General features: G+C 53.4%; 1 protein-coding gene across 2 annotated transcripts; it reads left to right on the top strand.

Annotated features, from left to right (window-relative positions):
- The first annotated feature begins 3,385 nt into the window (after positions 1-3,385).
- On the top strand, positions 3,386-8,030 carry EOMES (eomesodermin). 2 transcript variants are annotated; one of them, XM_042888796.1, is made up of 6 exons: positions 3,386-4,137; positions 4,260-4,414; positions 4,589-4,710; positions 5,116-5,274; positions 5,364-5,425; positions 6,087-8,030. In XM_042888796.1, the coding sequence occupies exons 1-6, from the start codon at positions 3,386-3,388 to the stop codon at positions 6,820-6,822; spliced, it is 1,986 nt and encodes a 661-aa protein (XP_042744730.1). In that variant the 3' UTR covers positions 6,823-8,030. The 2 variants fall into 2 exon arrangements, with proteins under 2 accessions (XP_042744730.1, XP_042744731.1); XM_042888797.1 differs by having other exon boundaries at positions 3,554-4,137; positions 6,144-8,030.
- Positions 8,031-11,134: the final 3,104 nt, after the last annotated feature.

An 11,134-nucleotide genomic window follows, 5' to 3' on the forward strand; every position in this document is an offset into this window, starting at 1 on the left:
GGGGAGGAGGTGGAGTGCAGGTTGGGTGGCTGAAGAAAAAGAAAATCTGTGAAATCCCATCCCAAAATTGCTGTAAAGGTGAAAATATTGCAGGCCCTCGGGAGTTGGATGCTAGCAGATTGAGGAGGGCATCCAGAAACAGCAAGATTTTTTTTTTTTTTTTTTTTTTTTTCCCCACCAAAATGAGAGCAAGGAAAATCAAGTAAGGAAAATAAATACTTCACAGAAACGGTTCAAATGTAGCACTCAGGAAATGACCCCAGGACCTGGATATCCTGCAGAGACAAGAGCGTGGTGACAGGAGCACAGCATAGCAGTGCATTCTGCTAGCCAGAATTCTTAAGCTGTCTGTGTAGAACTGCTGTGTGTGTATCCATACTCACATAGGTAAGGATAATGGATATATATGGCTACACGGGGTGATGTGTGAAGGTACATATATGTGCACAGTAGCCTGGTGGAATAGGTTATATGGATTTCAACTTCTTTTCTCCTCCTAGGCCCTTCCTTGCAGGGTGCTTCAGTTTAACAGTGTTAGTCCCCATGAATTTAAACCATTTGCTGAAGCTCTTTTCTGATCGCTGACCTCCAAGAAACAGGAAAGGACTCAATCCTATCCCAAAGGCAAAGGAGAAAATATTTCAGCACCACACCGATCTGCCGTAACTGAGGCTGCGTTTTCCTTTAGAGTCGGACGTGCTCCTCGTTTGAATAAACCCAGGGAGTATATTTGAATAAAGTGCAACAAAACGAGATAATCTGTAACCCTTCAAAGACCTACACTTTCTTTCAACATTGTTTTTGCGGTTTGGGGGTTATTCTGATAGTTTTACGAACCTAATTTTCCTTCCCGTCTCACCAGCCTGCTGCTTTTGCAGCTCTATCTATCAGATAACACCTGCAGGGCTGCGGGACCCATTCGGAAATCTGTCCCACTCACGACCGAAAGATCCCGCAGCTCTGCACGGCGGCGTTCCTCGGCGCGACCCCGGAGGGACAGCGGGAACGGAACTGAATCGTAGTTGGGCGGGGGGCGATGCCCGACCCTCCGGGAGGCGAGATGTGAAGCAGGGGCGATGACAGGGACTGCGTCCCGAGAAATTGGTTGGCGGCTGGGACGGCAGCTTGAATCTGCGGGCGGAATCGCTGATTTTGCGCGGCGTGCGGGCTGCGTGACACAGCACCCAAATGATGACTCGCGCTCTCCAAACCCGGCCAGGTGAAACGCAATGAAACCTGGCCCCGGGTTCTGTCCCTTACAGCCACCGGGCCGGATAGGAGCTGCGGGACCCGAGGCGGGAGTTGAGGCGAGACTGGTCCAAGATGAGCTTGAGATACATCGTTCCCTGCAGTGAACCGCAAGGAAACCGTAATTCGTTAGGAAAACTTCATGCCGAGCGCATTTCGATCCGGTCCATAAAGCTCTCAGTTTTGCAGGACGGCCACGGGTTTCCGATCCCTCCCCCGACCCGGTTCCCTGCTCGAGGGAAATCCGAGCGGCGTCGGGAGGTGTCTGCCCGGCTCTGCCTAACGCGAGGCCAGGGAAATTCTGGAAGAAAAAATGCAGCAGCCTCGAACTGAACGGCACCTGCCCTGCAAGGCTCCTTCAAATCGTGGCAGTTGTGTTGTAAAATTAATTCCCTCAAACACTACCCAGTAGCCTCGCAAAACCTCCTTCACCTCTGCCCCAGCCCCGGAGATGGACAGCCCGACGGAGCGGCCTCGGGCAGGGGAGAGGCAGCTGAGCCTCAGCGGAGCTTCGGCGGATCTCTCCCCATTCCACCTTTCCGTTCAGCCTCAGAGCGGGGCTGCCTGGCGGGCGCTGCCCCCCTGCCGGAGTTGTACGGGGAAGGGGCAGCAGCGCCCAGCGGCCGCGCTGCTCCATGCAGAAGCGATGAGCGTAGGACACTTTTTTGTCGTGTCCCTCGTTCGGACGCAAAAATTGGGAATACTGTTATCCAGGAGTGAGCAGGTGGATAGGGCCGGGGGTGCTTCAGTGCCGGTGCCACCAGCCCCCCCCCCCCCCCCCCCCCCCCCCATCCCCCGGCTCCCCACATGCGTATTTGCTTGCCCGCAGCCGGAGGCGGGCACAGCGGGAGCTGCTTCCCCCGGTCCCTCGCTCCGCTCCGGGGCACGCAGCGAGCCCCCCGACCGCCCAACCGTGCCTCGGCCCCTGGTCCAGCGGCTCGGTTAATTACAGGCTATTATCGCGGTGGCCCCGGTGAGGCTCCTCGGAGCTCTACGCGGTGAGAGCCGCGGAGCCGCGTCCCTTCCCCGCGCGTCTTTCCACCCGGCAACGAAATCCCGGCTGCGCTGCGGGTCTCCTTTACGTTATGCAGTGGTGAGGGGGCAGGGATTCCGCAGAGCTCCCCGCGAAGCGCCGGGCTGCGGGGAGAGGGCGAGGGGCTGCGCTTTGGGAGCTGCAAAGTCGTTCGTGCCGAACCGCACGGGCGCGTCAATATTCCTAAATATCCGCTGCCCCGCGCTTCGGAGCAAAATGTTCTCCTTCGAGCAATGCGCGGAACAGATTGGTTCCACGGCTCGGGATCTGGCACACAAGCGAATCCGCCCTGCCTTCCCGGACGGGGATGCTGAAGGGGAAAGCGCGTTGCTAGAATCCTCCACCGAGTTCCCGAACACCGAACTTGCACCCGGCTTCCAAGGAGACTGCCCCATTAACGTGCCACTTCCCTGGGATTGATGCCGCCCGGGGAGCGAACAGGGGCCGGCAGCCGCTCGGCGGGGCTGAGGCACAGCCCCAATTGTTCCAACGGCGGCACGGCCGCGGGGGGCCTGGGGGTGGCCCGCCCCGTCGCAGCGGCCCGCCAGGTGGCCGTCCTCCATCCTTCCCTCCCTGCTGGGCTCTGCTGTTAGCTCCCATCTCGGTTTCTCTCTGGACCCCCAATTCCTGCTGTGCCCAAGCCTCGTGCGCCCGTTGCTACCCAGATCAGAAATAGTGGTTCGTTTTCCTATGTGTTTTTCCTTTTTTGGGGGTGGGGTGGGGTGGGGTGGGGTAAGAGGGGGGACCCGGGCTCGCCGCCGGCTCAGCCCTCCCCCGGAGCGGTACGGGCGCTGGGCAGACCCGCCGGCTGTGGACGGGGGGGTCGAGGAGCGGGGGGACACGCGCACCAGAGTCACAGGTGACTTGTTCCAATTAGTAGCTGTCTAATTAAATTAGTGTCACCCGGCCCAGCCAATGGGCCGGCGGGGGTGGAGGGCGGCGAGGAGGCAGCTCGGCACAAGCCCCTCCCCGGCGGCCCGAGCGGCCCGGCGTGCCGGTATAAATGGGCTCGGCGGAGTCTCGGCGCAGCGCTGCGCGGCCGCGGGTCGGGGCCGGCATCGGGTACCGTGGGGGGTTGTGCAGAGCTGCCGCCGCCCGCCGAGGATGCAGCTGGGAGAGCCGCTGCTGGCGGCGGCGGGGGGGGCCCTGCCGGGAGCCCCCTTTTATCCGCTGGAAGGCGGCGGGCGCGGCGGAGGGACCGGAGCCGGAGGAGGCGGCGGAGCCGGATCCCGCGGGCCGCCCCGCCCGGGCTCCCCGGCGCATCTCGACCTGGACAAGGCGGCCAAGAAGTTTGCAGCGGCTCCGGCCATGCTGGGCGAGCCCGACGGGGGGGAGCCGCCCTTCGCCGCTCCGAAGCCGGACGGCCGCAAGACCACCCCTTGCGGGGAGGAAGAGCTGCCCTCGGCCGCCGCCGCCCGCTACTCCATGGACAGCCTGAGCCCCGAGCGCTACTACTTGCAGTCCCCCGGGCCGCCCGTCGCCGAGTTGGGGGGGGCCTGCGCTCTCTTCCCGTACCCGCCCGCCGCGCAGCACGGCGCCGTGTACCAGGCGCCCGGCGGGCCGCGCTACCCCTACGGCTCCGTGCTGTCCTCGGGCGGCTTCGCGGGCGCCGTGTGCCCGCCCGGCGGCAGGGCGCAGTTTGGGGGAGGCGGCGGGTACCAGTACGGGCAGGCGGCGGCCGGCGGAGCCCTCTACGGCCCCTACCCGCCGGCCTCGGGTTCCTGCGGAGGGCTCGGGGCGCTGGGGGTGCCGGCGGCCGGGCCCGGGCTGCGGGCGCAAGTCTTCCTCTGCAACCGGCCGCTCTGGCTTAAGTTCCACCGGCACCAGACGGAGATGATCATCACCAAGCAGGGCCGGTAAGCGAGTGGGGGAGATCGCGGGGGGAAAGGGAAAGAGAAGGGGCCGCTCGGGAAATCCCGCGGCCCGAGCCTTCTCCCCGTGCCGTCCCGCATGCCGTATGTTTTCCTTCTCTCCCCAGGCGGATGTTTCCGTTCCTGAGCTTTAATATCACCGGCCTCAACCCCACCGCCCACTACAACGTCTTCGTGGAGGTGGTGCTGGCAGACCCCAACCACTGGCGCTTCCAAGGGGGAAAATGGGTGACGTGCGGCAAAGCCGACAATAACATGCAAGGTAAGTGTGGGCTTCCCGCCTGCTCTGCTTCCTAAGAAGGCTCCCGATGCAGGAGGAGCTGCGCACTTACGGCCGCTTTGAGACCTTCGTACGGGACGGGGACACCTGGGGGTCGCGGTGGAACGAAGCCCCGTGCTGTGCCCGGCTGCTCACCGCCGCGCTGCTCTCCTCCAGGCAACAAGGTGTACGTGCACCCTGAGTCGCCCAACACCGGAGCACACTGGATGCGGCAGGAGATCTCTTTCGGCAAGCTGAAGCTGACCAACAACAAGGGAGCCAACAACAACAACGCGCAGGTGAGTGACGGTGCTCCCGGGAGCCGTGTCGGTAGTGGCGTGCAGCAAACAGAGCTGCTGCATCGCTGCTATGACTTGTTCTTTTCTTAGTGGGTTGTTAGTCCTTTAGTCCTGTAGATGTCTTTAAAAGGAGAAGCGATGTCAGTAGTAGATGTGTAAATTTCTATCTTCGGCCACTATTTTCTTCAACTTCACGTTTCTCAAAATGTAGCAGTGTAGCTGATGGCTCTCAATTTCCTGCATTTGCAGGACCTGGCATATTAGCAACCTACACAGGCTGTAGCCCTTTGTTTCATTTGCTAGCAGTAAAAAAAGAAAACACCATTCCCAAGATGAGGTCAACCTTGCAGCCTGTGAATGTTGATGCGGGGTGCAGTTTGTTAACATTCTCTCTTACTCTTTCAGATGATAGTCCTGCAGTCTCTACACAAATACCAGCCTCGGCTTCACATAGTGGAAGTGACTGAAGATGGCGTTGAGGACCTGAATGATTCTTCAAAGACTCAAACGTTTATTTTCCCTGAAACGCAGTTCATAGCAGTTACAGCCTATCAAAACACCGATGTAAGAATGGGTTGTGCAAAATGACAAGAATATAATGAAATGTCGAAGGTTCAGCATGTCAACTCACTGTGCTCTGCTTTCATTTTTAGATTACTCAGCTCAAAATTGATCATAATCCTTTTGCAAAGGGCTTCAGAGACAACTATGACTCGTAAGTATGCCTGTACCTCTTGCAGCTGTTTGGGGAGGCATGGTTCTGCCCTCAAATGCTTTTATATATAAAAAGGAGAAACTTGGAGACGCTACTTAAGTTATTTAGAAGTAGAAATAGTGTCATTTTGCTAGTTCATGCACCCGTTTAGAAGTTAAATATGTCTAGAGAGATAAATGGCCATTTAATTACTTAATATGCTGTCTCGATCCTGTTTCCTAGCAGGATTCTGAGCTCTGGTTAAATATCCCACCAGAACCTTGCTGGCCTGCAGGCTGGCAGTAAAGCATCTGCTGTTGGAGTGGCAAAATAGCTATCTTCCAATTGTAAGGAAGACATTTGCTTTGTGAGCAATTTCTGTCATCAAAAGGCCTTTGAAAGACCATAGGTGCATGTGCTCAAATCTGGCTTCTAAAAGTGCTGCCTTTCATTTAAGATGGCTTTGGCCGAGGAGAGCGGGTATGTGTAACAGCAGTATTCTACTGCTGTTTAGCAATTTCTACTGCTCTAGGAAAAGCAGCATTAACTCTGAAGGCTGATAGAAGGTCCAGATAAACACGGTTGTGACTCCTGTTAAGAACAGCTGCTTTCTTCCTGTTTGTTTTCTAATACCGTATTTGGAATTGTAAAGAACTCTCAGTGTTTCTCTTTTATGTTGTAGCATGTACACAGCTTCAGAAAATGACAGATTAACTCCATCTCCCACGGATTCTCCTAGATCCCACCAGATTGTCCCTGGTGCCCGATACAGCGTGCAGCCATTCTTTCAAGAACAGTTTGTCAACAACCTGCCCCCCACCAGGTTTTACAACGGTGAGAGAACCGTCCCACAGACCAATGGCTTGCTGTCCCCGCAGCAGAGCGAAGAGGTGGCCAGCCCTCCCCAGCGGTGGTTTGTTACTCCCATGCAGCAGCCCAGTGCCAACAAACTGGACATGAACTCCTATGAGACGGAGTATTCTCCTAGCACCTTGCTGCCCTATGGCATTAAATCGCTCCCTCTTCAGACATCCCATGCCTTGGGGTACTACCCTGACCCAACATTTCCGTCCATGGCAGGCTGGGGGAGTAGAGGCTCCTACCAGAGAAAAATGGCCACGGGATTACCTTGGAGCTCCAGGACGAGTCCTCCGGGCTTCTCTGAAGACCAGCTTTCAAAAGAGAAGGTGAAAGAAGAAATTGGCTCATCCTGGATAGAGACTCCACCCTCCATCAAGTCTCTAGATTCCAACGATTCTGGGGTCTACACAGGTGCTTGTAAGAGAAGGCGGCTCTCCCCCAGCACTTCGAGCAACGAAAATTCCCCATCCATGAAATGTGAGGACATTAATGCTGAGGACTATAGCAAAGACACTTCAAAAGGCATGGGCTACTATGCGTTCTATACCAGTTCTTAAAGCATCCTTTTGTTCCAATTGGCTATTTTTTCAGGGTGGCCTTTGTTTTCTTTTGCATTACAATTGCCAAAAAGACTCTTGCCTTCCACCTTAAATTGTCATGTGCAATTCTAAAGAAGGTGCCAAAGCTTTTTGACTGTTGCAGGTTATTAAGTAGGAAAAGCAAATCACAATATGATTTTTCTCTTAGAAGAAACAGCATGTGGAAAAGCTGTAAGCAGGAGCCTAGATTTTCTACAAGGTGGTTTATTTATTGGAGACACTGAAGTGTACAGTTTGGCTTGGCTCAGAGGCCTGATCAAATCCATACACTGAGTGAGGAAATAGCAGTTGGATTCCAAATTTCACTTTCTTCCCTGCCTTGCCCCTCTGCTAAAGGGCACTGGGGTGGGGGCTGCGCATGCTGTTTTAAACAGAACTGTTTTCTTCAACTCTTGTTTGCAGATTAGTTGACTGAGTTGGGCATTGCTCAGCTAAGGCTTTCTTTAGCAGAAGATGGTTAAAATAAGGCCTGCTCCAGGCAGCTGAACTTGAAGGTCTTGCTGCTAGCGATGCTTTTATAATGGCCAAATTTGACTTTTAAGGAAAGCATGCCTCCATCCCAAAAGCCTAACCTTTACTGAGGTGGCAAAAAAAAAAAAAAAATCCAAGTGTACAGTTGTGTTTTGTCTAGGTACACTGTAGAATATTGTGGAATAATATATAGTTGACCTATAGCTGTTCAGTCAGAAGGACCTCCAGTGGTGCTTTGAAGTTCAAAATGCTTTTTTTTTTTTTTTTTTTTGGTTAATCAAACTTTGCATATGGAGCATTGCAAAGAGCATTAGCAGATTTCTATTTGCGTGTATGTAAAGTGACTTTCAGCTGCCCTGTATCAAACTGGAAGTGATGTAACCTGCCCACTCTTCTTGCCTATAGTTTCAGCCATTTTAAACGGATCAACCCCAGAGCACTGGCACAAAAAAATTCTGGTGAAACTTGGTTCTGCTTTTATATGTACATAGTAGTAATTTTTAATAAACGTGGTGCTGCCAGGGATGAGAGTGTGGGTGGCATCTACTTCTTTGCTTCTACCAGGTTGGGGGGAAGGAGGGAGCACAAACCTGTGTGTGCTGCATGGTTAAAGACTGGTGGGTTGTGATGGCTCTTAACTCCAACCACTTTGTGTAAAGTTGCTGTTTTGTCTTGCAGAGTGCAGATAAGGACGATGCTAGTGGTATTAATATTACTACTTTCATTTGGGGATTTTTCTCGTTTCACTTGTCCTTCTCTTTATCCAGCAAGATTCCGACCCCCTCCTTGCTTGCTGCCAGCCCTGAGGCGCCTCTTTTCCCACACGGGGGTGAAGTGCGAGCCCAGCCCGTCCTGAGGAGCCGGGTACGGCCCTGGCTCTGCCCCCGCCTCTTCCCGGAACGCGTTAAAACCTCCCCCGCGCCCTTATCTGGGGAGAAAGCCTCTCCTGGCGAGGTGATTGAATGTCGGCTCCCGCGGCAGCATCACCTTTCCCGAGGAAATGCAGGCGGTAATGGGATTAAGCTGTTAGCGATGCCCGCCGCAAACAAAACAGTGCAAAGACTCGGACTGGAGGACTTAGCGCAATCGAGGTGGGCTTTTGCAACGGGCTGGAGGGAGAGAGGGACGTCTTCCCGAAGAGATTTCTAGCGCCGAGTTCGGTGCACATCCAGCGAGGCGTATTGTCGATTCGAGACGGGAAGATTCTTTGGTGGAAAGAGCTTTTTCTTTTTAAATTCTTTTTTCTTTTTTTCCCCTCTCCTTTCAGGGGGGGTAAACCCGTTCCTCACCCCCCGCTTTCATTCTCGTGCACAGCGCACCGCAGTTGGGGAGAGCGGTTCCTTCTCTGTGTGGCGCTGGCTGAGGGCTGTACGTGTAAGTTTGCAATTCGCGATTTAAAAAAAAAAAAAAAAAAAAAAAAAAAAAAAGCAAGAAAAGGAAAAAAAAAAGAAAAAAAACTTGTGAAAAGTCCTCACACTATTTAATAGAAACATAAGTGCCTGGCTGGCCCCAATTAACACCTTGTGATTATAATGCATTCCTAAAACGGGGTGTCAGACGCCAAATTGTGAATAAAGGCAGCTAATTAATCTTCATAGGATGACACCGATAAACAACTCAATATTTAAATAAAGATCAAGGAGCCGGACGCCTATTTGTTTATATTAGCGGAAGATAAAGTTAACTACCTTTGCGCTTCGCTTCGTAGCTCCATTTACTGCGGCAAACAGCAGAGAGCCTCGACCCCGGGCTGCGGGCTCCTTATCGCGGGGGGGAGAGCAGGGGGGGGCCAGGAAGGTCCCCTCGTACGGGCGAGCAGCGCTGCGGGGACGCCCGGCCACCGGGAGCGGGGCTGGGGGGGATGAGCGCGGCGCCGGGGCTCCCCTCCTCTGTTTTCCCCACCCCTGAAGCACACTGCGAACGATTTGAGGCCGTTTGTTGCGATTTAACGACTATCTCATGTACTTGTCTGTCATTCGAGGGGAGATGCTTCAGCTCGGTGTTTATATATATATATTTTTTAACAGCGTGGGCGAGCAGCGGTAGATCAGAGGGGCTCTTCCCAGGGCTGAGCAGGATGGAGACCTCTTGTCGGTGAAGAATTTAGGGATTTTTCGTTAAAACAGCCCCGCTCCTGCACTTGGCTCGCTTTCCCAACGAAACTTTGCTTCTCTCGGCTCACCCCACATTTCACCACCGATATTTCGCACCCATCGGGGAAAACAAAACGACCCCGAGTCCCATCCCTTCCGACGGCTCTTCCCCTCGTCATGAGAAGGGCCGCTCTCTCCGGGAGGAAGGAGCAAGATTTTTGTTGTTGTTGTTTTCTTTTCGAGTACGTGACAAAGGTTTTACTTTCAGTCTGAATTTCTTCCACCCTGCCCCATCCCCAACGCCGGGTTTTCACAGCCCGCTTGCTGCTTTTCGCCTCCCCTTTGCTGCTTTATGAAGCTCCCTCAGCCGCTGCCGCCCTCTCCTCAGAGAAAAGAGTGGCGTTGGAGGCCGAGGAGGGGATTCACCCTCTGTGGTATTCCTCGGAAATGCCCCATCCCGGCCCGGGGTGCAGGAAAAGCCGGTGGTGAGCAGTTGGGGCATCCCAACTCTGTGGAGAAAATGGTGCTGAGGTGATGGAGCAGGGCCTGGCAGCACCTCCCGTGTGCCATCCATCCCACGGAGCTGGGGTTTGCTACCGTCGATGCTGTTGTTCTTTCTTTCTTTTCTCTTTTTTTTTTCGTTCATTTGTTTGTTTCCTCTTCATCCCCCCCTCTTTTTTCTTTATGTTTTTTTTTTGTTTGTTTTTGTACCTTTTCCCCTCTGCTGAAGTATCCAAAGCTCGTTCCCCACCTTCCAAAGCAGCCGCAGCCCTCTTCGTAATAATAATATCTCTAATATAAATGTTGATCTAAACCTCATTGGAAGGACTTTAGTGCTTGCTGGGTATCACAAATAAATAATGTGGGGGCGAATGCCATTAGGCTCAAAGCATAGAGTGCAAAATATGATTTGAATAAAGTGATAGGGTGGTATCTAATATTTCCTTTAGGGAGTACTATACTCCGAGCTGTCACAACCAATTGTGTGAATAGACGAGACTGAGGGATGTGATCCTAATCATATTGATGAAACATTCATCTGAAAGACTGAGCGCAACCAGAAGGGACTCACTCGGAATACAATTAAATCCTAATCTGGGGAGGAGGAATCCTCTGCAGGCTTCCCTCTAACCTGCCGCCTTCTCCCTCCTTTTCATTTTGGACTCAAATAAGAGACAGAGAGGGAGGAAATAAAGACACAGAGTGCTGGGCCATTTGCCTGCTTGAATGACTGAACTGATGCTGGATGGGAAGGAGGTCGGTGTGCAGACCTGACCCTGTGGGGAACAGTAAATAAAGGCCTGATTTTGCTCACGTGAGTAGCTACGTACCTACTGAAGGTTTCCACATGTGAGTGGTGTTATTTGGCTGCAGAAGGCATGCGTGTTAGGAGATGTCCCTGTCTGACCACCAGTTCAGTCATGAGCTTGTAAGTAAAGTTGTTGTACACTGTTTAGTTTTCATCCACAGCAAATAGATGATTTGTTGTTGATTGACAGTATTTAGTGGCAAAGGGGTAGTTTTCCTGTCTCGAGCATTTTGTTTCTGCTGGGCCCTTCTTGTCACGGTCTCAGATTGCCTTCCAGGGTTGTACAGCACACAGGGTGAAATGACAGTAGTCTCCCAGTCCTCTTCATACTTGGTGGTATCCCGTTGGATCATGATAGAGACAGTTGAAGTTAATGCTATAAGAAGAGCGACCTATT

The sequence above is a fragment of the Lagopus leucura genome, unplaced genomic scaffold (genome assembly GCF_019238085.1).
Source record: "Lagopus leucura isolate 7727_CA_CO unplaced genomic scaffold, USGS_WTPT01 Super-Scaffold_100157, whole genome shotgun sequence".
Lineage (NCBI taxonomy): Eukaryota > Metazoa > Chordata > Aves > Galliformes > Phasianidae > Lagopus > Lagopus leucura.

Coding starts and splice junctions, on each gene's coding strand:
- EOMES (XM_042888796.1), top strand. CDS start 3,386: ATGCAGCTGGGAGAGCCGCTGCTGGCGGCGGCGGGGGGGGCCCTGCCG. Junction 4,711..5,115: donor CCAACAACAACAACGCGCAG/GTGAGTGACGGT, acceptor TTACTCTTTCAG/ATGATAGTCCTGCAGTCTCT. Junction 5,426..6,086: donor TTCAGAGACAACTATGACTC/GTAAGTATGCCT, acceptor TTTATGTTGTAG/CATGTACACAGCTTCAGAAA.